The sequence below is a fragment of the Crocodylus porosus genome, unplaced genomic scaffold (assembly GCF_001723895.1).
Source record: "Crocodylus porosus isolate Cpor-Errol unplaced genomic scaffold, CroPor_comp1, whole genome shotgun sequence".
In the NCBI taxonomy this organism is placed as follows: Eukaryota; Metazoa; Chordata; order Crocodylia; family Crocodylidae; genus Crocodylus; species Crocodylus porosus.
In genome coordinates this window covers 8,475,556-8,499,844 of record NW_017728939.1, presented here as the reverse complement: position 1 = coordinate 8,499,844, position 24,289 = coordinate 8,475,556, and the positions used below count along the sequence as shown (strand labels likewise).

The 24,289-nt window shown below is 53.3% G+C and overlaps 4 protein-coding genes across 5 annotated transcripts in view; 3 read left to right on the top strand and 1 right to left on the bottom strand.

Annotated features, from left to right (window-relative positions):
- The first annotated feature begins 313 nt into the window (after window positions 1–313).
- BSDC1 (BSD domain containing 1) lies at window positions 314–12,595 on the top strand. Of its 2 annotated transcripts, none has more exons than XM_019547829.1 (10): window positions 314–473; window positions 2,906–3,022; window positions 4,173–4,340; window positions 4,453–4,507; window positions 5,504–5,619; window positions 6,548–6,616; window positions 6,878–6,959; window positions 7,620–8,156; window positions 10,159–10,262; window positions 10,356–12,595. In XM_019547829.1, the coding sequence occupies exons 1-10, from the start codon at window positions 393–395 to the stop codon at window positions 10,386–10,388; spliced, it is 1,362 nt and encodes a 453-aa protein (XP_019403374.1). In that variant the 5' UTR covers window positions 314–392; the 3' UTR covers window positions 10,389–12,595. The 2 variants fall into 2 exon arrangements, with proteins under 2 accessions (XP_019403374.1, XP_019403373.1); XM_019547828.1 differs by having other exon boundaries at window positions 316–473; window positions 4,170–4,340.
- On the bottom strand, window positions 12,146–15,317 carry TSSK3 (testis specific serine kinase 3). The gene is made up of 2 exons (XM_019547845.1): window positions 14,558–15,317; window positions 12,146–14,080 (listed from the first exon to the last, which is right to left on the bottom strand). The coding sequence occupies exons 1-2, from the start codon at window positions 14,727–14,729 to the stop codon at window positions 13,422–13,424; spliced, it is 831 nt and encodes a 276-aa protein (XP_019403390.1). The 5' UTR covers window positions 14,730–15,317; the 3' UTR covers window positions 12,146–13,421.
- Window positions 15,318–15,830: 513 nt separating this feature from the next.
- FAM229A (family with sequence similarity 229 member A) lies at window positions 15,831–18,707 on the top strand. The gene is made up of 2 exons (XM_019547844.1): window positions 15,831–16,885; window positions 18,492–18,707. Exons 1-2 carry the CDS (start codon window positions 16,767–16,769, stop codon window positions 18,592–18,594), a joined length of 222 nt encoding a protein of 73 aa, XP_019403389.1. The 5' UTR covers window positions 15,831–16,766; the 3' UTR covers window positions 18,595–18,707.
- Window positions 18,708–23,863: 5,156 nt separating this feature from the next.
- KPNA6 (karyopherin subunit alpha 6) overlaps window positions 23,864–24,289 on the top strand; it is a 37,016-nt gene continuing 36,590 nt past the window's right edge. The window contains exon 1 of the mRNA XM_019547826.1: window positions 23,864–23,964. Coding sequence (XP_019403371.1) covers window positions 23,961–23,964 — 4 coding nt within the window. The 5' untranslated portion in view covers window positions 23,864–23,960. The remainder of the gene's footprint in view (window positions 23,965–24,289) is intronic.

Genomic DNA, 24,289 nt, shown 5'->3' with positions numbered 1-24,289 from the left:
CCAAACCCTGACCCCCTGCTATGAGGCAGAGCTGGGCTGCGCCCTCTTGCGGATTGGGCCTGGGCCACGTCCCCTCCCCCCGGGGCTGGGCCCCCAGCAAGGCCAGCTAGGGCCTTGCCGTGCGCTGGATCAGGACCATTGTCCTGCAGCCAGATGGGGCACCGCACAGGCAGTCTGCCGGGCAAGAAGGCTGAGCTTTGAAATCTGTGTTGACACGAAATCCTATGGAAATACTTGTAGGGCGGTTGCCAGGTGGGAGGGAAAAGGTGCGGAGGGTTTGCACACAGGGGAAAACCGGTGGCTGCAGCCACTGCCCCCGTGGAGATGGTGATGTGCGCGTTACTGGGCTGCTCGGCCAGCATTTACATTATGACATTCACAATTTCAGCTTCATGTGTTTGTCCTGTAACAGGGAAGATGGAGGCTGGTGGAGAAGCTGGTTGCAGCAAAGCTACCAAGCTGTCAAAGACAAGGTAAGGGGCGTGTCAGCAGAATGGGCCAGGTCACCGCAGAACAAGGAAACCAAACTTTGTTTCACCCCATAGAAACACACGGGGTGTTAATCTAATTACCGTACTTTTCTTGTGGGTTTTTCTGCAAACTGAGCAGACCAGGCCCGGTAGGAGACCTCCCTTTGGATGCTCTTTCTTCTGCAGTATAAGCCTCTCTCACTAGAAAGTCTTCCTGGTTGATGATCAGCATCTAAATAACCCTTTCCTACTGATGTGGTGTTGAATTCCTCTCTCAAAGCCCTCGGTAAAGTTTATAGCTAGGTGCTTGAGGGCAATGCACTGTTGCCTCCTACGGTTCAGATATAGCTGTACAGGCAGTCCTTGATTTACAATGTTTCAAGTTGCAATGTTTTGGACTTACAACATTTATAAATTGATACCCTGTTTCAATTTTCTGAGGTCAGTTTTGACTTTACAACACCTGATCTGACAAGATGCCATGTCAGCGAACAAGTTCGCTATGTTGCTTGTCTCCCTGGAGAACATCTGTCCAAACTTCCTTGGACATTTCTTTAAGAAAGCTGATGAGACTCCAGAAAAACCTGCTGCCAAGACTCCTGAGAAGACTCTACAATATAAATGCATTAATGTAGCTATATTACTCATCTATAATTGATTGAGTACAAAATTCTGGGTTATTTTTGTGAAAATGGGGTATCAGGACTTAGTTCAGGAACTAATCCCCATTTATAACATTGTTTCTTATGGGAAAATGGTTCTGAGTTACAATGTTTCGACTTAAGACAGTTTTCAGGAACCAATTATGTTGTAAGTCTGAGGACGGCCTATGCTTTCTTAACATACTTTCATTAAACGACTGTACAGCTCTGGGTAAGGCTGTCATATTACAATGCAAAACGTTGTTTGTGGGGGACACTCCTCAAAGCTTGCGATCAATTTGAAGTGAATCAAAAAGTAGTTGTTGAGACTTAGGAAGCAAAGAACTTGGCTGCTCTGTAAGGATGTGGAACCCGTGATGGAAATTATCCAAAAAGGAACTGTTAGTGTAGGACACTGAGCCAGTATTTCCATTCTCACCAGCATTGTGTAAGGTGCTCCGTACTGGTTCTCTGTACTCGCAACTGTGTGTGTTTCTGTGGTGGTGGATGTATGTAATACAAAAAATGCTTTGGGTACTGAAACCTGAGATAAATACATCATGTCATTGCTTTTTAATAGTGATGCCATTCATTATTTTTGTGTGTAGGGAAAATCTGTTTATTGGAAAGTATCTTAATCTGATGTAAACAGACACCCTCCGTTCAGATGTGAGAGATCTGAAAGATTGCTTGAAGGCTTGAACTAGACTCGAGTTCTAAAATCTGTGCCTCAAAAAGGTGTCCAGTGCCGGGGAGCTGAGAAGAATTCTCAAAGCACCTGGGCCTGTTAGAAGACTTAGAGCATTAGTTCCCAACCTCGAGGCGTGACCCAAATCGGGTTGTGGAGGGTCCTCAGAAGAGTTGCGAAGGGCCCCTACACACACTTACGTGCGTGGCCCAAGAGTGGCAGGTGGGTGGGGCAGGGCCTCTGTGCACAAAGGGGGCTATAGTGGTTCCCCCTCCCCAGCCCCTGCTCCAAGGCCACTGCTGCCACCACGCTCCAATCCCAGCAGCCCCCATGGTGCAGGGTCAGGAGGTCCTGTTGGTAGCCAATTTAGGGTCGCATCAAAAAAAAAAATGTTGGGAACCACTGATTTAGAGGCACCTATTGCAACTTGCCATGAGAAGTTTGACTTGGGTAAGGGCAAAGCTAAGCTAGCTTGTAGCTCATTTCCCCAGGTATTAGCAGTTCTCAGGCAAAGGTGGATGAAATAACAAGAAAGGCTTCAAGAAAACAAATTTAAAAAAAACCCAACAAAAACAACAACAACCACAAAAAAACAATCAAATTGTTTGGTCTCTTTGTTACCCTTAGGGATGCCCATGTAGATTTGTGCAATAGTGACAGTTCTTGTTAAGCTCCTGTCAGCACTACAGAAGTCTTTGCCTCAAAGCAGTCAGAAAAAAATACAGTACTACTTCTAAAATATGCTTTCCTGCCTGTGACACCATCCCTGGTTATATGTCAAGGCCAAAACCTGACTCTGTCCCTCCTTCTGCTCAACCTCTGCCCCTGCCCTGCAGTCTCCCAGAAGAGTTATTTCTGTCCACTTAAGCCAAGTAAAGAACAAGTGGTGACATGGTTTGCACTTAGGACTTTCCCAGCCATGTTGTAAACACAGTTATTTTTGTGATCAGGAAGGCCTAAGTGCGGCTGTTCAACTCCATATGATCGTTCCTTGGCTAGGGTAGGGGCCTCTACAATTCCAAGGTTTTGAAGTCTCAGGTGTTCCCAGAGCAAAGATAGTTTTATCAGAGACTGGAGTTGATATGATCTGTGTCTGTTTCTTCCAGTCCACAGAAGCTTTGGAGTTCATGAAACGGGACCTGGCTGAGTTCACCCAAGTGGTGCAGCATGATACAGCCTGCACTATTGCTGCCACAGCCAGTGTGGTCAAGGAGAAACTCGCTGTGAGTATTGGACCCGGAGAGCCAAAGCTCTGCCTCTTGCTTGTTCCAGAGAGGGTAGGACTGGGGATCTGGCAGGGAGATCCCTGGTAACAAAGCAGAGCAGTTGTTTCTCAGGACTGTACCTTTTTATCAGGAGCATCCCAACCCAATCTTGCATCTCATTTGGACTTTAAATTTGATTTCCACTTCCCAGTACAATTAGTGGTGTCCCTTATGTGATTCCCTTCGTTTGATGCCAGGGCTACGTACGGGGTTGTCAGGATAAGGTGGGCTGGGGTGTGCAGGCAGATACTGTGTAGGGGCTGCCAGCTTCCTGATTTGCTTTTGCAGCTTGTGAAGGGATGGCCTTTTGGAGCCCCTGTCCTGCTTTCTACACAAGCATGGGAGAGTCCTCCCACTGATACCCATCTGCTCCTGAGAATGTGAATTAGGCAGAGCCCCAAGTGAATCCCCATTCTCTGCTGAGCATCTGACTGGAACTACTTCCTCCCTACCCCTTCCAATCTCCCATGTATGTTCTGCTTCCAGGCTTTGAAACAGTTTGCCACCCAACCCCCACTATCCAGCAAGCAGTGGCATGAGCTGAGGCACAGTATGTCCTTCCAAGGGATTTTGATAAGCCTAGTGATAGGTTCCCCTTTTCTAGGCCCCTTCTGAGGAGAGAGGAATAGCTTCAGCAGCATCATTGCAGGTTTGTGCTCAGGAGGCCAAGTGAAGGCAGTTACCAGATAGCGGGTTCCCTGCATTTTGAATGGCAGCTCCTTGTACTACTCTTGATCCTGCTTGAACACAACACCCACCCTGTCCCCTTAGTTGATTCTTGCATTTCTTACCCCAGGCTCTCAACCCTTGCCTGGCATCGGTGTTGTGACAGCAGAGTTCCTTGCCCGTTCTCCACACCAGCCGCTTCTGCCTGCCATTCCCCCCAGCCCATGCTTGCTTTCCTACCCACTTCGTGCCATCACCATGTCCATTTGTCCATCCTTGCATAGTCACTGCTGCCACACCTTCCTCACAGGTCAGCTCTGTGCGTGGATGCTCCATTAATGTATTTTAAAGGGACCCTTCCCACAAGAAAAGACAACGTGGGATTCTCCCCTCTGGTTCAGGCACTGTTAGTTAGAGGACATCTCTGTTTCTCTTTAAGAAGACAGAAGGCTCCTCAGGCGCAACTGAGAAGGTGAGGAAGGGGCTTTCTGACTTCCTGGGTGTCATCTCGGACACGTTTGCACCTTCACCAGATAAGACCATCGACTGCGATGTTATAACGCTGATGGCAACGCCTACGGGCACCACAGAGCCATATGACAGCACCAAGGTCTGTACGGAGTGCCCTCTTCCAGCCCCCCAGAGACACGCGCTGCACACCCAGCTCTATCTTCCCCCGTGACTAATGTCTGTTCCTCCTGTGCCTGCACATTGTTTTCCAGGCTCGCCTCTACAGTCTTCAGTCAGACCCAGCAACCTATTGCAATGAACCTGATGGTAAGAGGAGGGTTGGGCTGGAGGGGGACACATCAGTGTCTGTGGGTTGAATTGCCTTGGATCTGTCACCTGTGACTCTTTGGGTTTGATACTAATCTGGCTCACTGGTGCTAGGAAGCAGCTGCCATCAGGTTGTTGTTCAGTGGTTTGAGTAGAATGAGTTTTCTGGGTCTTTGCCTGCTCCCTAGTTAGTAAACAAGTGTCCCTATCCCAAACCATTATTGTGGCTGGCTCTCCTTGGGCCCTGTGCTGGCAGAGAACAACAAATTCCAAGCTCTCTTCCACTCCTTCCCAACCCCTTCAGGGTAGAGCTGTGGCACCCTGCAGTGCTGTGTCTAGGAAGCCTGCCAGGCAGGTTCCTGCTAAACCTGTTCTGGGGGTTTGGAGCTGAAAATTCAACACCTTGCACTGTGAGCCCAAGGTGGCCTTTCCAATTGGGTGGGGGCAGGGCAGAGTAAGCAGCAAGCCTGTGTGCTGGGGCAGGGGGTCAGCAGATGGACACATGCCTTTCCCTGGCTGCTGTGGGATTCTGGTGCTGTTACATGCACTTGGGCTCATCACCAATTAACAGGAGACAGGCTTAAGACAAACAGGAGGAAATGTTTTGGTTTTTTTTTTTATACAGCATGTAGTTAACATGTGGAATTTGCTGTCGCAGGATGTTGTAGAGGCAGAGTAATATAACCAGGTTCAAAAAGGGATTAGACACATTTATGGAGGACAAGTCCTTTGGTAGATGTTAAACAGAACAGTCAAGAGATGTGTCCTCCTACATCCCTAAACCAATGATGGTTGATGCCAGAGAGAATGACAGGGCTTGGACTGCAATAGACATGCCCTGTACATATGCTCTCCTTCCACAGCATCTGCTGCTAGTGCTGTCAGAGATAGGATTGTGCTTTAGATGGACTGTTGGCATCGTTCCCATTAAGCTTGCTGGGTTTTGGTTCTTTCCATGACTGCTTTGGCTTCACTGTATGTGTTTGCCTCATGCAGGCCCTCCTGAGCTCTTTGAGGCTTGGTTCTTGCAGTTTAACCTGGAGGAGAAGAAAGGGGAGATCTCAGAGCTGCTGGTGAGCAGCCCCTCCATCCGGGCTCTCTACACCAAGATGGTGAGGCACTGCTTGGTTCCTGAACTCTCTCTACAGGACCTGACATCACCCAGGTGTGGGAAGCAGGGGGGATGTGAGTGGGGGGAGCTTGTACTTCTTGGGCCTGGAGCCTGAGACAGATGGGACTGGACTTTGGGCAGGTGAGCCCGACCATGTACAAGCAGCATATAGAGCACCTCTTTTTTTCTGCCTGTGAGCTGCAGTACTTTGCCACTATGCTTGAGCTCCTAATGTCTGTCTTAGCATGCTCAGGCCCTTGAATATGTGTGCAGTGCATCTCGTACATCCAGCTGGTCCTCTGCATCTGACAGTGCAGGAAGCTTGCCATGAAGGGGGCCTCTGCCCAGAAGGGAGGGACAGGAAGGAAGAGCCCAGCAGTCAAGCTGAGGTGGGGAAGGTAGCCAGAAATTAGAGCAGGTGGCCAGGAGTCCACACACCAGGGTTCATGTCTCAGGTGGAAGCCGTTCACCCTCCTGAGGAATGGTGCTACCAAAAAGGGAGGGTGATTCTTGATTGAGGAGCTTGTTATCTTTGCTTCCAGGGGCCTGTGATAGTGCTGGGGACTTAATGGGGGTGGAATAGTCTCTCTCCTGGGTGGGACAGCGTGAAATTATGATGTGCAGGCCAACATGTACAGCTGGGTGACTTGTGTGAGACCCTGTTCTTTCCCTTAGGCTAGCAGGTCTGGGTGTACTCTGAGGTGGTGCATTCAGTCTGTGGGTGGGATCTGGTGGAGTGATCCTTGGGCTGCGGAAGCAGCTACATGTCCAGTGCAAGCCCCTGGGAGGGGAGCTGTGCTGTGCTGTGCCAGGAGAACGGTGGCTGTGCACCTTCAGGCCTGATCTGGGAGCTCCCTGGGGGTGTGTCAGGCTGCACCCAGGTCACTTCATTAAGACCCTTCCTTCTTGTTTCCTTCCAACGATGCCAGGTCCCGGCAGCCGTGTCCCATTCCGAGTTCTGGCTGCGTTACTTCTACAAAGTCCATCAGCTGGAGCAGGTGGGTTGAGTGGGAGGTGCAGAAGACTGACATGCAAGGGGAGGGTTGTGCTTCAGCTCAGGGTGAGGGCTGGCTAAAGGAGGGATATGAAATGTAACAGGGAAGGCGCTGCCAGCCCCCAAACAACAGCTGGGGACCAGCCTGTTTTCTCTGTGTCCTTGCCAGTGGTGACCCTGTGCTGCAGGGGAGCTTGAAGAGAGAGATCTGGGAGCATGGGATGGGGGTCCAGCTGCTGATTGCTGGCCTTGTGGATTCATGCAGGATGAGGAACGGAGGGAAGCCCTGAAACAGAGGGCCGAGCAGAGCGTGCATCATGAGGAGCCAGGTTGGGAAGAGGAAGAGGGTAAGCTGGATGGTAGGGAAGCCCAGAGTGGGTGAGAGCCCTAGGTTGGGTTTTTAAGGGAGAGGGGGTGTCTCTTCAGCTGCAACACTCCCCACCCTCATGGTGTTTCTATAGGAACTGGAGTTTGGGCCCCAAACCTCTCTCTGGTGTTGTCAGCTGCACTGTGCTGATGGCAGCTGGAGCTGTAGTGTGGGCGAGATGGATTCTTCCAGCACCGCTGCTTGCAATCCTCTTCAAACAGGGTTACATACAAGACCCTGCAGTGAAGTCTGCCTGCCTTGTTGCCTGACCCCCATCACTATACCCTCAGGGAGCTTCTAACCAGGAGGGGGTGGAGTCTGGCTGGCCCCTGCAGGACAGGCACGGCTTTCCTCCATATTCTGTGCCCAAAAGGGCCAAACACTGCCCTGGGAGGCTTGGGCCACAGCTGGCTGTTGTGCTGAGCCCCCAGAGTGAGTAGCCCCCCATTGTCCTTCCTATCCAGGGCGCTGCCTGCTCTAGTGCTCTTCCCTCTGTGGGTGTGGCTCTAGAGTGGGCAGGAAGTTAACAGGGTTGTTGTTGGGACTGCCTGGACAGGGGGGCTCCCTCCCAGCAGTGATGATCTCCCCAGTGAAGCTTTGTGTTAAGTTGCTGAAATTTGCTTTTGCCCTCTATCTACAGAGGAGTTCCTGGGCATGTCACCGCTGCCTTGGGTGAAGTCACCTGACAAGGCCAAGAAGTCATTGGTCCCTGTACCAACAGCGGCCCCAGCCATTCTGGAGGGAAGCCCCCTTCCCAGTCCCCAGGAGCCCTCCAAGGAAAGCTGGGCTGTGCTTGCTGCTGCCCAAGCCCCTGTGGAGGTGACCCCTTCTGCGAGCAGCGAGAGCGTCTCCCTTGTGACTCAGATTGCAAACCCTGCCTCTGTGCCTGACACGCAGCTAGAGACTGGAGCACAGCTGCCAGTTGTGCCTAGGAACCTCTCCCAAAGGCTTCTGGAAGCGACTGCTGAAGAGCCAAAGCCCACAGAGTCTGCTCGTCCTTCTGCAGCCGCTCGGGAGCAAGCAGCCTCCTCTGAGCAAGCGGGGCTGAAGGAGCAGGCAGAGGGCAAGCCCCCGGGCAGGACAGAGACTCTGAGAGAGGATGGGCCAACGGATTTACGAGTCTTCGAGCTGAACTCAGACAGTGGGAAATCTACTCCCTCCAACAATGGGAAGAAAGGTGGGTGCATGGGGCCAGGATCTGCTGTCAGCACTGAGCCACCCCGGGAACCCGTGCTAGGGAGTGAAGGGCATGGGATTCAATGCAGGGTGAATATGCTGTGTTCCTGGGTGTCTGGAGCTCAGTCAGATGTGCATGGAGCTGGGGTTCCTTGGTGGATGACCCATTAGCTGCGTTGCTTAACCCATATTGGGAGCCTCTGGCTGCTCAAGTTTCCTGTATAACCTGTGCCCCCGTACCCTTGTCTGAGTGGATGCTCCTGGCAGGCAGTCTGCAATGGAGAAAAGTGCAGGCTAGTCAAGCATGAGAACTCTGCTCCATGCCTGAACCACCTTCCCCCCAGCTCAGTGCAAATCATATAGTGAGGGGCAAGTGCATTCTCCAGCTGTGTTGGTGGGGAGGTGGTCATGCAGGCTCAGCCCTGGGTATGGTGAAGCTGCGGTTTCATTACCAAATTTAAATCACTTGCTAGTTTTCCCTGGGGTTGGTCAAACTGGCAAGATCCTGATTTGCCCCGTGTCGGAAGGACTCAGAAACCACACTGAAGCTGCTGCTTGTTAGGCTGGCTCTGAAGGCTTAGGGTGGTAGAGTGCAGGTCCAGTACTTCCTCAGCCATTGGAGACTGAGATGCCACTATCAAACCACCTTGCCTGAAGGAGATTTGCAGCACTAAGAGACAGGGCCCTTGTATCAGTAACTCCCAGGCCAGAACACCTATAGGGAATAGGCAGCATGAATGGCGAAGGGGCCAGTGCAGCACTTGATTTGGCCTGTTCTGTGCTGGGTATAGATGGTTGAGTGAGACTTCACAGAAATCTGTGCCCCAATGGAACAAAGCAGATCATCCTCTTCTCCCTTCCATCCATCTGGCTGGGGGGAGGTGGCATTTCTTTGTGGAAGGGATGTGACATTCTTGTTCCCTCAGAACCATGCCCTGTACCTCCTGGAAGTGCGCCTTTCTGTCCCTCAGCCTAGTGTGTGCCAGGTACTGGCGCTGTCATGGCTGAGGTGCTGATTGCCTGAGGTGACTCTTACTCTTCTTTTTTTGTCAGCAATTGAAGCTGGACTTGTTCATTTGCTAGGGTTCAGCCTGGGGGTGGAGAGTGGGAGCTGAGTGGTTTCCCTGCCTCTTGCCCTCTGCAAGCAGATGGCTCCAGGCTCAGTAGAAGTCCAGTTCCAATTAGGTGTGTCCCCTCCCTTGCCCCGTTTCCCCAACCTGGTGCTGTCTGCCAGTAGTGAGCTCCTGACACGTTATATGGGGACACGGCAGCCTTTGCACTTCCTGCCCTTTGGCTTCTCATTTGCACTGCACTGCACTCGTTGGCCAGGCCACTGACGAGTCAAATTCCTGAATGCAGAGAATTGCAGTGCCCATTCACAGCTGGCACCTGCTGTAAGCACGCTGTATCTGGAGAGCCAGCACAGTCTCCGCAGGGTGATCAAAACGAAGGGGAGTTTGCTAAGACCTGTTCACAATCTTCTGCCTTGGATTCCTGATGTTATGCAGCTCACATGGAGCCCAGCAGGGAGTGCCCTTGGCATTCCTGCACCCCACAGATGTTGCAGTAGATTGACTTGAACTTCACTGTATCTGCAGATGCCCTGGCAGGGGCTGTGTCTCTTGCAGTTCCAGTACCAGAAGTCTCAATCTGGTCAGTGAAGTCCAAGGTCTCGTGCTTCAGAGAGAATGTGCTACCCTTACTTAACACCTCAGTGGGAGTAGTGAAGGCTGCTGGGGAGAGGAGGAGCTTTTTCTTTGACACTTCTACCCACCCTTTCTCCCTCTCCCCTCAGCCTAACCAAGCTTGTGTAGGAATCTCATTCATCAGGAAGATGCATAGACTGATCTTGGGTTGATGAGACTTGCTTCCACTGGAGGAAGTAGTGACCCTGGCACATGGTGTTTGAGGCATCACTCAGTCCCCCAGAGGCTTGGGCTGCTTGTGTCTTTGCCTTCCAGGGGGTTGGCCCTTGGCTTAATCCTAGGGTTCTGTGGTTTCAGGCTCCAGCACTGATATCAGCGAGGACTGGGAAAAGGACTTTGACTTGGACATGACAGAAGAAGAGGTACAGCTGGCGCTCTCAAAGGTGGAGGTGTCTGGGGAGGTGAGTGCAGGGGTGGGGCCGTGTCCGGCACTCCCAGCGGGAGGCTGGTGTAGTTTCAAAGCTGACTCACGGCTCTCTCTGTCCTGTTCACAGATGGAAGACGAAGAGTGGGAGGACTGGGAATAAGGAGGCTGCTTCCTGTGTGCACGCCACAGGCTCATTTCCACCATCCAATGTGAATTAAATCACAGACCGACAATTCCTTTTATGTGTAACTGTGCTGGGGTTTGCAGCTCTGGGCTGGAGGAGTTTTATCCCTGCTAAATCCTTTGGGTAGCTCAAACTCATGACCCATTCAGATGTTGGAGGAGGTGGCAGCAGATGTTTCACTTAGGGTGCTTGGGATGGGGCTCAGCCTCTCAAGAGGTCTTAGAGACCAGCAAGGTCAAATGTGACTGCCCTGCAAGACGTGGGGGCTGGAGAGGGGTCAGGTGGCATCAATGGGTCCCTAGGGTTGAACTGGACACTAGAACACCTGGCTGGATTATTCTGTACCTCTCAGCTGCTGGTTTGCTGATTGTCTGCTTGTGTATGTGTATAACCTACAATACAGCAGCTTCAAAGGCTCTAGACTCCCAGCCCAACTAACGCCTGCGAGAGATCACTCCCTCACCCCGCCCCAGGCTGGGACTGGCCAGACGCTGGAGATGCTGCATGGAATACCCCTTCGTGCTACTACACCTGCTGTGAGGAAAGGCTTTTGATCTGGAGCCAGGCCTCTCTACAGGGAATTCACTGCTGCCCCTGTCCCTTTCTGCACCTCTGCTTGGCCTAGCCTCCTGTTAAGACAGGAGTCCCGGTGCTTCCTTCTGCTTCTGTTGGATGCAGCTTCTTAGAGGGAAACCCAGATTTCTGCCTGCTGAGGCAGAGGCCTCTCACAGAAAGCAGAGGGGAGTTGCTTCCTCCTTGCGCTTTCCATGGCTTCCCCAACTGTGCTGCCTCCCTCTGCTCTGCTGGGTTTCAGGAACTTTTATTTGTCCTTAATTCATCTGGCAAAGTCCTGATTCCTGTGAGTTTTTTATAGGTGGACAGTGGACCTAGGTCATGGTAGAAGCAGAACCTGTCCTTGTCAGTGTCTGTCAGCATCCAGCTCAGTCGTGTAAAAGACTTTGTTGGTTCCAGTGTCCACCACTTCCATATCAGCCTTTGTCAGCACATCCTGCCATTTTCCCCTGTTCTTAATAGAGGGGGAGGTGGAAGGTGTCTGGCAGCAGGTGGGACTTGGCACAAGCTGACTGCTGTCTCTGTTCACTTTGCTACTTGAATCCCTGCCCCAAACCTTCCCTTCCTGCTTTTTCCTCAAACTCCACAGGTTGTTAAAATGGCCCTGTTCCTACTACCTAAGGCTCCAACTCCCATTCCCCCACTGCTAGTGGCTGCTTTAGACAGACCTTCCTCTAGGCCACGAGGGGGTTCCTTTCTGATCTGTCACAAAATGCTCATCCTTAGTGGATATGGCCAGTACAGTTATCTTCAGTGGACAGGGACCATCCCCACTGTCTCTGGCTTTCAGAGTATTGGATTTATCCATGGTATCTCTAGGTCATTCAGCTTCTTTAGGGCCACATAATTGAAGCTGCGGGTTTCCTTCTATTTCTAGATAACAGAAGCCTTCTGGGTCCTGGAAGCATCAGTTTCCCAACTGGGAGATTCAGACAAGTGACAGCTCATGTAGGTGGGTTGGAGATAGTGTCTTCCAGATCTGTGTCTGAGAGCCTATGTAGGCTGCAACACCCACTGGGACAGGGGAAAGCTTGTTGGTGTAAAGTGACCCATTGGGGTCTTTACTGTTGGCCTACCTCTGCCCTTGACATTGGTGCATCTTGGGGAGGCAGTGAAAATGCAGCTAGGTTCCCTCTACGTGGATGTGGAACTGTCTTAACTTTAAGTCAGGAAACATTCCTATTGCCGGTAGGTCCACCATTGTGGCTGGAGGGTTTCTGTAGCAGGGCCTCTAGCCAGGAGGCCAGTAGCCATCTAGAAATATCTGAGAACCACAGAAGCTGCGCATAGTGCTGTGCTCTGGGGAAGATTCCTGTGTATATGCTTGAGTCTAATTTTAAAACTGAGGTGCCCAGCTGGAACCTTGTGCCCCATGGTTGGAGCTGGGAGAAGGGGCAATGCTTTCATTTCTCTTCGTAATTCTTTCTTTAGTTAATTAACCTTTTGGTTGTTTGTGCAATATTCTCTCTTTTAAATTATATTGCATCTCCCAGGAGCATTTTCTAGCTGGGGCAAAAGAGATCCTAACAGCTGTTAGTTTTGTAATGATAACTTTCTCCTGAACCTTTTACAGACTTGCAGTTAACAGCGATTAAAGGAATTCTACAGAATTGGCTGTCTTGTGTTGGGTGTCTTATTTATTATCTAGAGGGCTGAGCCCTCAAAAGCAGGTGGGCTTGGTGGAGCCCCAGCTGAGTGATTTCATCCTAATCCAGGTATAAACCTAGATGAAGGGAAGCTGTACTGTCCACTTGGTTAGCAGCAACTGCCTACAGCATTCCCAGGTAGTCTCCTATCCAAGGACTAGCCAGACAAGGGACTGTTTTCAGCTTCCAAGTTTGGATGCATTCAGTCCAGGTTTTGGTTACAACCTGTCCTTTCTAAAAGAAATGTGGCATTTTGCAGCTTGCCTTACTCAAAAGACATAGGAAAGACCATTAGGATGAAAGGACATAAATATCTGCTTGGCTCAGAGATCTACTGTGCACCTACTACCCCATGGAACAGCTAGTGCTACTGGTCTTGCCTCAGTGTTTGCTCTTGTCCTGTTCAGTGGGTTGTTTCTTGGAGACTATCACTAGAAATGGTCTTGGGGAGGTGGGCAGATGTTGCCTTGTGCCTCCTCGCTTCAGTGAGGTGCTTGGGGAGAGAACTGAGGGCACTTGGGTTCACAAGCTCTTGTTTCTAGCTACAAAGCAAATGGCATGAAGGGGTTTCAGGCCATGTGGTTTTGTTTTGAATGAAATGCGATGAGAGAGGTCTGAGAAACGGAACAGCCCCTCCACTCTCCCTCTCTGCCTCTGGAGGCCAGCCATCCTGTGTCTGGGGCATGGGGGTGTGGAGGGGAAGGTGAGGATAGACTGGAAACCTAGCGTACCATTAAAATATGTCAGCATTTTGGAAGCCATCTGTCCCCTTTATTTGGGGAGAGAGTTATTAAGAGCTCACCAGCCATGGGTGCCAACTGACTTCTTCAATGGAAGGTCTCAGTATCATGTCTGGCTCCAAGAGGCTTTTCAGGAGATCCTGACATTCCTCTGAGATGTCCAAGTGCCCAGGAATGGAGATGCCTTTCTGCTGGTGACACAGCATCTTGGGGATGTCGGTGTCGTCAAAGGGAAGGCCAGCACACAACATGACGTAAAGGATGACACCCATGCTCCAGATGTCCCCCTTGCGGCTGTCGTGAGGCACCCCCTGGAGCACTTCGGGCGCTGCGTAGGCAGTGCTGCCACAGAACGTCTGGCTCAGTTCCTTCCGATTCTTGGGGAGCAGCTTGGCAAACCCAAAATCTGTCAGCTTTAAGTTGAAGCCTTGCAGCAAGGCATTCTCACACTTGAGGTCCCGGTGCGCGACGCCGCACGCATGGCAGTAACGGATTGCCTCCACCAGCTGGTGGAAGAGCGCCTTGGTGCGGCTCTCGGGCAATGGGCCTTCGTGCAGGACGCAGTCGAAGACGTCCCCGTCCTCTGCTAGCTCCATCACCAAGTAGATCTTCCTGTCGGACTCCAGCATTTCATACACGCGGATGATGTTCTTGTGATCCAAGCGTTTGACGATCTGGAGCTCTCGAGGCAGGAATCTCTGGATAAACTCTGAGAAGAGAGAAGGCAGGTTCATTCCAGGCCCAGGAAGACAAGCTAAGACAGGAATATGTGTGCTCTACCACTTCCCACAGATGCTGCACCTCTGTGCAGAGGCCAGGGCTGGCAACCATTCACTGGCAAACGTCTTAAAAGGTGTTGACATTGCAAATGCAACCATTTGCTCCAAGAAAATGAGCCTTTTCTCCACCCACTGGGCTATTTCAGGCTGAGAGGTGCTGGGAAGCTAAGGACAGATTATTCATACTACCCCCTTAGTGAGAGCGGAAGTCCCCACCCTGGCGGAGCTCAGGAAGGACCAGCTTTCCCTTAGGAACTTGTCCTCTTAGTCTGTGTGTTTTGGCTTTTAAATATCCATTCACTTGGGGGAAGCTGAATTATATTTTCAGTCAGGAGTAACAAACTTGTAGATAGTGGCCACTTCCCCAACTGTCTAGCCTGTGGCCCTTTCCGTGAGAGGCCTCTTACCTTCTGGACCTTCCTTTTTATCAATAATTTTAACTGCCACTTTCTGCTGGTGCTTCCTTGAGAAGGCCTCTTTCACCTTTGAGTATGTTCCCTCCCCAATGGTCTTTCCCAGCTGGTAGCCATTGGAGAGTAAAAACTCCTCCATCTCCTCTTGTAATTTTGGACTGCTCATTCTCTCAGGTCATCATGTAGATGCTTTGATATGACATCTCTGTGCTTTGCTTCTTCTCCTGATCCAGGCCTGCATCGGTTGCAGCCCTGAATCCTAGATTATTTTCCAGCCTAGACAAAGTCCCTTGATTAAGGGGGCAGCTGGATTGGGACATCAAAATGCAAAGCCCCTATTATGATGCAACCTTGTATTTCATGAGTCAAAGGGGAGGGCTGCCATGGGAGGCGAGTACCCAAAATAGGCAGTTGCTTAACCTGCCTGCAGCCCTGGGCAGTCACACCAGGGCAGTGATGGGATAATCTCCAGAGACCTGTTTGTGGGGATTTGGGGTAAGGGATTTTTACACCTTGCAGTTACAGACTTTGTAACTCTTAATGTAACCCATATATTTGCCCCCGATGTAGATTTATAGCGGAGTGGGCAAATTTTTCAAGATCAGATTCAAGTGAATTTGGAGGGTCTGGTCTTGTCCTCTTCCTAGTGGACATGGAGGTATCCGGCTTCCATTGTGATCTGGAGATTTGTTAGTTATTTATAAGTCTTTATATGAAGTCTTTATAAGATCTACTTGGCTGGTTGAGCACTGGAACAGGCTACTTGGAGAGGGGAGGTCTCCGTCACTGGGAGCTAAGTGCATGTTTGATGACCATGGGTCTGGGATGATTTAGACTGGGACAGTCCTGCCTTGAGCAGGGGGCTGGGCTAGAAATGACCTCTCGAGGTTCCTTCCCCCCAGTGTTTTAATGGTTCTGATACAGGCAAGGGTGTCTGTGGGTTGCTTCTGTCATAGTAACACTTGGTGCTTACAGAACCATCCCCATCTGTATGTCTCGGTGGTTGCCAAAAGTGGCTAGTGTCAACCTTTCTCCATTTCATGGATGGAGGAGCTGAGGTACGAAGAGAGGGAAGTGACTTGCCCAGTGACCCAGTGAGAAATTGAGCCCGGGTACTATTCCGGGGTGGGCAATTATTTTGGGCGGAGGGCCGCTTACTGAGTTTTGGCAAGCCATCAAGGGCTGCATGGCAGGCAGCCAGGGACAGATAAATATTAATTTTCTAGAATGGCCTGGCGGGCTGCATCCGGCCCGCAGGCCACATTTTGCCCACCCCTGTGCTATTCACTAGGCTACACTGCCTCCTTTATCGAAGGACTGTCCATCTTGGGCACTGCACAGAGGTGGAACAAAGATGATTCCTGCCCTATTGAGTTTGTGGTCTGCTTTTGGGGACCGGTGAGGGAAACGCCCTGTGGAGCAGGCTTTGTGTTTGTGCTCAGTTTAGTTTACCAGCCCGAGTAGGAGTCCAGCGTGCGGGGCTCACGGGATCCCTTTCTAAACCCCATGATGGATCCCCACAGGGACTGGCGTCCAGGAGGAAACACACAAATCAACCTCGAAGATTCTTTTGGTCTCAGCATCTGCAAGGTAAGACCTTTTCCTCAGCCTTTGGGGAGCAGAGGCAGCTCCCATCTGCCTTCTCAGGCTGGAGGGATCTGGCCTGAAAGTAGCCCTAGATCAAGACCAGTAAGTCTGGAGCTCTGAGACTACCCTGCTAGTCAACATGGCCTCAGCTTCTTTGTGCTCCCTATCTGCAACCAGCTGTGGTCTTACACTTGGGGCAGGCTCTTTGGGGTAGGAGCTGTGGCTTTGCTGTGTGGCAGCATGGTGCCCAACACAGCAGGCCTGGTCTGTGCCCAGGGCTCCAGGGAAGAGCCCCGGGCCTTAAGCTATGGGCTTGGGAATGCGGAGAAGGCCATGCCCTGCCATTCCCCAGCTGTCTTGTGATGTAAGAGGAGCCCTCCCGTGTCACAATGCAGAAGGCTCTCTGCCTCCTGCTTGCCCTGCTCGCATGGTGCCCTTTGCACTAGGCTCCCAGACTGCCAGGTGTACTCCTGGGAATCCTCCCAAGCCTTTGCAAAGTGTGTCAGGGCCTCAAGGGTGTGGGAAGTGAGGGGGTGGGTGGGGCTCGGCTCCCAGCCCCGCCAAGTCACCCACACTTACCTTGCTTCTCTCGTCATCAAACGTCTGGGGCTAGGACATGAACTCTCAGGAGACCCCACAAGCTCGAAGATTCCCCATCGAGGCAGGAGATTCCCCCAGCCTGGCAGCTGCTCCAGAAACCCCGGAGCCAGTTGCCACTGAGCACACTGCAGCAAGGTACGGGCAATGGTGGGGGGCCTGAAGCTGAGTGCACATGTGAGCCAGCCGTCCCCTGTGCACAGGGGATGCAGCTTCTCTTGGCTAGAGGCTGGGAAGTGACCCCCAGCGAGCACTCGGGTTCTGGGCTGGACCGGTCCTGCTTCCCCTGCGTCCATCCCCTTGGTCGCTGTAAGGGCAGCTACTGTGTTTAGCTCATTCACATACATCCCTCCCGCTCCAGAAACCTGGGCTCTTCTGGTCTGTGGAGAGGGAGGGTGTTGCCTCATTTTAATCTCATCAATTGCCCCCTTTGATCCTGCTGGGGGCGTGGGGTGGGGGGATAGGAGTCTCAGCCCTTTCCCTCTGCTCTTCAGTGTCTCCTTGGTCCAGCTGTGTTGTTCCCAAGCTCTGGGGAGGAGGCCACAGAGGCATCCCAGGGCTGGAAAGAAAGAAGGAGAAAGGGAGCTATAGCCCCATAGGAGCTGCTCCTGTTCAGGGGAGGCCAGCCCAGCCCAGCTTGGGCAGGCTCCGGCAGCCTCTTGGCTGCAGGAGTTGCCTGATTCAGCTCTGGCAAACCATGTTAACAGCCCAGGCTGGTTCCTGCAGACTGGGCACAGAAAAAGCCCAGGGGAGAAAGAGGCCTACTGCTGCCTTGTCCTCCAGAGGGGCGGGGCTGGGTTAGGGTTAACTGTGTAGTGTGCCCTCCCTGGGTACCTGCTTTAGTACAGCTCAGTGCTGGGAGCAGATGAGCTGCACCCCCGGTGGAGTCCCCTTGACTTTGGGGCTTCAGGACTTTGGTCTGGAGCCTGTGGGTGGCGGACAAGAGTGCGCAAGGGGTGCAGTGAAGAGGAGCAGGGAAGGGGCTGCTGGCTTAGCAAAGGGATTACGTGAGCTGGAGGAGGGCTGGGATGGCTGTGTGGGAGGTCCCTTCCCTGCTGGACTGGCGCAGAGAGCGACAGTGGGAATGGATCCAGGTTCTTACAGAAGTGGACTGGCCCTGCCACGCTCATCTTTGCCACCCTGCCTTCTCAGTAAGCCGTGCCGCAGAGCACAAGACCCATGGGTGGCTCCGCTGTGCTGAGGCAGCTGCCTGGGAGCTGCCATGTCAGCCCCGGCAGCACCCGCGTGGGCTCAGGTCTTGACCCAACTCCTTGGCCTTTATCTCCTCGGACGTGCAGGCGCTGTGCAGGATCCGCCTCCCTGCGAGCGCCGAGTCTGACAACGCCGGCCCCTCTCAGAGGGGCATCCGAGGGGTCTTCCCTTTGTTCTACCGGTGGACGTGGGCAGTATATTCCAGCTTGGTCTCGGGCTTCTGCTCCTTTCTGCTTGCCACTCTGGTATCCTTGGTGTAGGGGTGCGATGCCAGATCCCATAAAGCCAGAGGAAAAGGGCACAAAGGACCTGGCTGAGCCGAGTGCTGCTGCCTCCCTGCCCCGCCCAGGTGGGCTCTGGTCCCCTGATGCAGTCCAGCCCCTCATGGCGGGAGCCAGCTGCTAGACTGCCAGGCCAGCCCATGTTTCTCTGCATCCACGTAACCATGTCAGCAACCTCGCACCAGCCTCCTGGGAGGCTGGAATCAACCAGGTCCCCTTTCCCCCCCATGACCCCCACTCTCATTGTGCAGGCAACTGAGAAGATGCCCAGGGTGCCACTGCCTGACGCTGCCCAACGTCCCCATTGACGTCTACATTGCCATGGGTGGGAACCGCAGGCCGCGGACCACCTAGCGGTTCCCCCAAGTTGGGCTCGAGTGCTGAGGCCGCGGAGGCTGCCGCCAGCAACGCCCCGGCAGCCGGAGAACAGCAAAGGGCGCCACGCAGAACGGTGACGCACATTTTAATAAAAGGACGTCTTAGAATGTTCCTCTGCATCGGGGTCCTCTGCTGTGGCTCCCGCCAAAAGACTTGGCAGGGCCTCGCCCGTGCCTGGTGCCCGGGGTCTCGGCAGGGAACGACCGGCTCCAGGTTTGTGGAGGAGGTTGCCTGGCAGAGGACACTGCTTGTGCGGTCCTGGCTTGCTCCAGAGGCTTTGGCACCAGGCTCCGTCAGAAGCTGGTATGATTTGCTCCTTCTCCTGACAGTCTTTGGGTTCAACCTATGGGTGTCCCCTGCCCCTGCCATGGGTGTCTCTCCCTGCTGGGCTACCTGGGGCTGCTTCCCAATGCCCTTCTAGAAGACTGGTTTGTCCCCAGCCTGACCCTCCTGTTCCCATCCTCTCTCCTCCAGCCCTGCAGCATCCGCTTGGTGTCCAACTCAGCAGGTGGGCAGGCAGCCCCCGCAAGGCCAGAGCATGGGGTGCCCTGGTTCCCAAGCTCTCCCTCTTCTCACTTTGGCCTTTCTGGTGGAAGAGGAATCAGACGGACCCTGCACTGGCTGGCTGGAGGCATAGGTAGTACTAGCAGCCTCCTCCCCTCCTCCTGCTGGATTTGACCCAGCCATGGGGAGGAGTGTGGGAAATGTATTTGAGCACAGAGGTTTTGCTGGACAGCCTGGGTTGGGGCGGAGGCTGATGGGGGTGACGAGATTCACTTTAACAGAGCGAAAAGGGTGAGGTTTGGAGTGTGATTAAGTCAGTGGGTGGGACTGCAGGTGGTCTTGGACTGTGCAGGAGCTGAAGGCTGGATGGGTGGCTGGTAGCAGGGGAGCCTCCCGTAGTGTGCACTAGCACAGGGGCTGCCCACCCCCAGGGGAGGGAAGGAGGTGGCAGGGAGCCAGCAATAAGAGCATGTTGTGTGCAGGCTGCTCCAGCCAGGTTTCTTCCAGGGCCCTGCTCTTCATCACTTGGGAGGTAGGGGACAGAGCTCTGCTGCCTCGTCCCTGCCTTCCAAATGTGGAATCACTTTTATCCTTTATATCTCTGAACCGCCTGTGAGTTTTGTAACCACCTTTGTTGGGGAAGAAAAGTTCTTTAATCCAGAGCTTTTCATAGGCAGATGTTGAGATGTCTATGCCTGTGTTTTGCCTTGGATGCACCAGGGGTGTGATTCTCCCCTGCATTGCACCAAGGGGCATGAGTAGCCCCCTGATTTGGCAGCATTTCAGGCCTGCTTTGCATGGGTGGGTTGGCATTTGTTTGCTTAACATCCACACCATGGCATGTGTGTATTTGGAGCACGTGTGTCACAGCCATGCCTGGTGCTCTTAAGCAGAAAGGGGGAGATTTGTGATGGTTCCCAGGTCCAGTGGGACTTTGTGGCAACAAGTTGAGAGGTCCATCTCCCACACACAAGTTTTCTCCTTGTGGTCAAAGCAGTACTTCTGCTGTGATAACTAGCCTCCTTTCTGCTTGTTTTCTGCCTCTGGCCAAAGGCATTAAGCTAGCAGTTGCCAGCTCCTCGCCTGTTGAAATTGGAGGCTTCCATCATTTAATTCTGCTCTATCCGGCATGAATTGGTGTTGGAGTAGCAGGTCTGTCACGGGTACGGGGGCTGACGTGTCTACCTCATTTGACTTGAAATGTTTTCCTGCCATCTTGCCCCTCCCATGCAAAGATGAGAGTCTGTCAGAGCTCCATATACAGGGAAACCTGGCACTGCAGGCTGTGTGCCACTCCAATGAAATTACATCTTCACTAGCTCCCACGTGCTGGGGGTTGGAGGACTCCTGCCTATGGGGATGGGCTGTGGAGCATAAGGTTCCCTGCCAGCAGCTGGCACAGAAACTCCATTTTTTCATCAACCTGCAGCTCATGCTTTAATGTCCCTGGTTACTGCTGCCCAGGGGTTGAGAGCAAAGCTCAGACAGAGAGGAGCCTGGCAGCAGATGTCTACCATCTCGTGCCAGAGACTACAGGGAGCTTTGTCCCCCGCACCCAGTGTCTGAACCAGGAGTGGGAGTGGGCAGGGTTAATCCAGCTATGGCTCCACGTTTGGAGTGGATAGGAATAATAGCAGGTGACGTCATTGGATTTAGCGCTGTACGCAAAAAAGACCCTTGTGTTGCCATATGCTCATCCTGGATTTCCTTCCTCTCTTCTCCAAGACAAGGGATCATTAGATCATCCCGTGTGACCTTGGGAATGCAAAGACAAGACTCTGTCAAAGCTCCCTCCACAGGGAAAGCTGGCAGGTTATGTTTTGTCCTGCTATCACTGCATGGAGCCCAAGGGCATGTTTAGCCGAAGCCTCTGTTTTAGAAAGCCATGCAGTCCTGCGCTGAAGCCTCAAAGGCTGGAGGAGTCAGTGCTTCCCCTCAGTGGTTTGTTCCAAAAGTTGATTCCCCTGCTGCCAGATACTGGTGCCTTCATCCTAGCTTTGAACTTGGCTGACTTCAGCTTGCAGCCATTGGGTCTTGTTCTGGCCTTTTCTGATTCAGGTAGTCTATAAGGTACATCTCTACCTTGCCTTCTGCCTTTGCAGCTACGTTGGAGAAAGCATTAGTGTCTTGCTTCTCCCACCAGGAAGATTTTTATATGTTGAAAATCAAATTGCCTCGATAGTCTCTTGGATGTCTCTATGCAGCACTTCCTTCAGCCCTTCAATGATTCAGGGGTTCTTTCTGCACTCTCCCCAATTTTTCAAAACTTTTTTTTAAATACAGATGCCCAAATGGGGTGCTGCATCCTGATATCTACATCATCGATGCCACGTGCAGCATCCTCCTCACGACTGCTTCCTTGCTCAGCGATCTCGCATTGAGTTGTATGCCCATTAGGATCCCTACATCCTCTTCAGAGTGGCAGTCTTGCAGAATCCAGTGCCGCAGCCTGGAGGCTCGGCCTGCGGTTCTTTTTCCAGGACATATGAACCTTGCGTTGGGCTGCCTTTAACTACATTATGTTTGAATGGGTGCACCAGGTGCTTCACTAAGGCAGCTGGCTCCTGCCCTGTCTCAGCAAAAGGGTGGAGGGTGAGAGCGCTTGGGGCCCTCTGATGGAGGTCCCCTAGGAGCAGTCTCACCTGGTGGAGAAGGCTGGAACAGAACCCAGGCAAATCCCCGACTGGGGAGCTCCAACACTGCACAGCAAGGGATCCTGGTGTAAGAATGTGCCCAGGGGCTGCTTTCACCCCTGTCTCCTATGACGGAGGGCTCCCAACTACTTTGTTCTCATTATTTGCCATCTGCTACAATTGATTTCAAATTAACCCCTGGTCACTGCCAAAGCATATTGTCCTGATCCCTGAGGAAGCATGGGAGATCCTTTCCCCCCTTGAATCATGGCTCCCCACAGGTAACTTTTTTTTTTTCTTTTTGAGCTGTGTCAGTTATGCAGATATTGGTCCATCACTCTCATGTTGCTATTGCACTCAATAAAAGCAGAATGTGCAGGAGTCATGCTACCTGTGCCTGGCCAAAGTCTGCCAGTTGTATTAACTCTGTTGCTTTTCCCAACTCGTGTAATTTCCTATAATCCCATTTTTATTGATGAGGTCACTAAAACCACACGGGCCAGTACCAATCCTGTATCTATCCCTGTGCTAAAGGTCATCCCCTCCTCAGACATCCTGCTGTGCAAAGGCATCCAGATGAAGCAAGCTGTGTCCTATGATCACCAGAGTCCTCTGACTGCATGGAGCAGACTTGGGGGGGAGGTGTTCTCACAGGCATATTGTGGGGCAATTATTACAACTTCCTGGCCACATCTGCAAGAGACGCTGACTGCACAGTAGCTCGTTACTACATGGTAGCATTGTGTGGCACGAAGCGTGGTGTGACACTACCGTGCAGTTGGCATTACCTAAAAGCCATTCGGCAATGCTACTGCGTGCTAACTCCAGAAACTGTGCAGTGATTTAGTACTTATGTATGCAAATACTGCACAGTCAGCATCTCGTGTAGATGCAGCCCCTGTCATATATGGGATAAGGAAAGCTCCTGCTTCTAGCTGGGAAGGTATCCTCTGATTTCTTCCTCAGTGCTGCTCCTGCTTTCCTCCTCTCCACACCGTCTGGGGGAGGCTTGGGCTGGCTCACTGGTCTGGGGGTCAGCACCGACCTGCCCGCTTGCTCTCGAGGTGTTGCAGCAGGCTCTGCTCTGAGCGCAGAAGAGAGGCAGGGGGGAGAGCCACCCCGAGGCTCCTTCTCCCCAGGGCCCCTTGCTATGCAGTGTCAAAGCTCCCCAGGCCGGGGCCTGCCTCAGCCTTTTCCACCAAGTGAAGCTGCTTTGAGGGGGCCCCCTCGGAGCTCCCACTCCACCCTTGGGCTGCAATAGGGCAGAAACCAGTTGCCTTAGTGAGCTGGCATGGTCCTTTCCCAGCAGGATCGGCACTGCTGGCATCACACAGCTGGGGGGAGCGGGGACAGAAATGGAGCAACTACTAGCACCCCTTGCCTCTGCCAGCACACGTCAGCCATATACATCTCCCTCTGCTCGCAGAGCAAAGCGAACAGCCATTTACCCTGGCTCTGAGCACCAGTACCCTTCTCAGGTGTGTGTGTGGGGGGGCAGTTCCCAGGTAAAGGCAGAAATCTCTCTCTCTTTACTGGGGTTAGTCCTGGGATAAGGAGCCTTTCCCCTGGGCTCTGCTCCAGTCTGGCCCCGGTGGCAGGTGCCCCTGAAATCTGGCAGGTGGGCAGCGAGCTGCTGCTCTGGCCCCGGCCCGGCGGACAGACAGCCTCACGCAGCACGGTTGGGGCGGCAGCGCTTGCCCCCGTGGGTGCGGACAGGAGCCGGCCGGAGCTGGGGACCGCCTCCCCTCGCCTGGTCCCTGCAGCGTCCACGGAGCCGGCCCATGCCCGGCGGTGCCCAGCATGGATGCTGCTGCGGGGGCCGGGGATGCCCACACCGTGCCGGACTGAGGCTTAAACTACTTAAGCTACAGCTTAGGGCCTCGCAGTAGAGATAACAGAGGTGTTAGGGTCGGAAGGGACGTCAGCAGATCATCGAGTCCGACCCCCTGCCCGGGTCCCACTCTCGCGGATTACCGTTACCGTCACCCTCCTCAGCCGCACGGAGCCCGGCACTCCCGCGTGTCGCTGCCGGCCGCGCCGCGCCGCCAGGGGGCGCGCTGGCCCTTTAAGGGGCGTCCGCATCGCGTCGCGGGGAGGTTTGTCCGCTTGCGGCCGCCGTTTCTCCCCCCCTCCCCTCTGCCCGTCCGCCATATTGTGGCCGCCGCCGCCTGCGAGCCGGAGCGTCGGGAGCTGCCGGAGACAGCGATGGGTGAGGGCTGGTGCCGGGACCCGGGTGGGAGCCGGAGGGGTCCCGTTAGCAGGGTGCTCACGGCCCCGGGGGCGCTGTCTTATTCCCACGGAGACCCCTGCGCAGGCCGCGGCCTAGACCTGCCCCGGGGGTGCGGGCGGGCTGGGCCGAGCGGCACGCGCCTCCCTGGCGGGGGTTGATCCTGGTCTCGGGAACTTTTCTTAAAAAAAAAAAAACCGCGGCCCCGGGGCAAGCAGGACCGAGCTGGTTTCTCTCCACCGTCGCTCCCTGGCCCGGTCCGGTCGGACTCCCGGGTCTCTGCCCTCAGGAAACGGGCCCAAGCCTG

Bases quoted from the DNA above. Each gene is read 5' to 3' on its own strand.
- BSDC1 (XM_019547828.1), top strand. From the start codon at position 393: ATGTGTTTGTCCTGTAACAGGGAAGATGGAGGCTGGTGGAGAAGCTGG. The intron at 4,341-4,452 runs GTCTGTACGGAG...ATTGTTTTCCAG, and splicing joins AGCCATATGACAGCACCAAG to GCTCGCCTCTACAGTCTTCA. The intron at 6,617-6,877 runs GTGGGTTGAGTG...GGATTCATGCAG, and splicing joins AAGTCCATCAGCTGGAGCAG to GATGAGGAACGGAGGGAAGC.
- TSSK3 (XM_019547845.1), bottom strand. From the start codon at position 14,729: ATGAGCAGTCCAAAATTACAAGAGGAGATGGAGGAGTTTTTACTCTCC. The intron at 14,081-14,557 runs GTAAGAGGCCTC...CTCTCTTCTCAG, and splicing joins TAAAAAGGAAGGTCCAGAAG to AGTTTATCCAGAGATTCCTG.
- FAM229A (XM_019547844.1), top strand. From the start codon at position 16,767: ATGAACTCTCAGGAGACCCCACAAGCTCGAAGATTCCCCATCGAGGCA. The intron at 16,886-18,491 runs GTACGGGCAATG...CTCATTGTGCAG, and splicing joins ACTGAGCACACTGCAGCAAG to GCAACTGAGAAGATGCCCAG.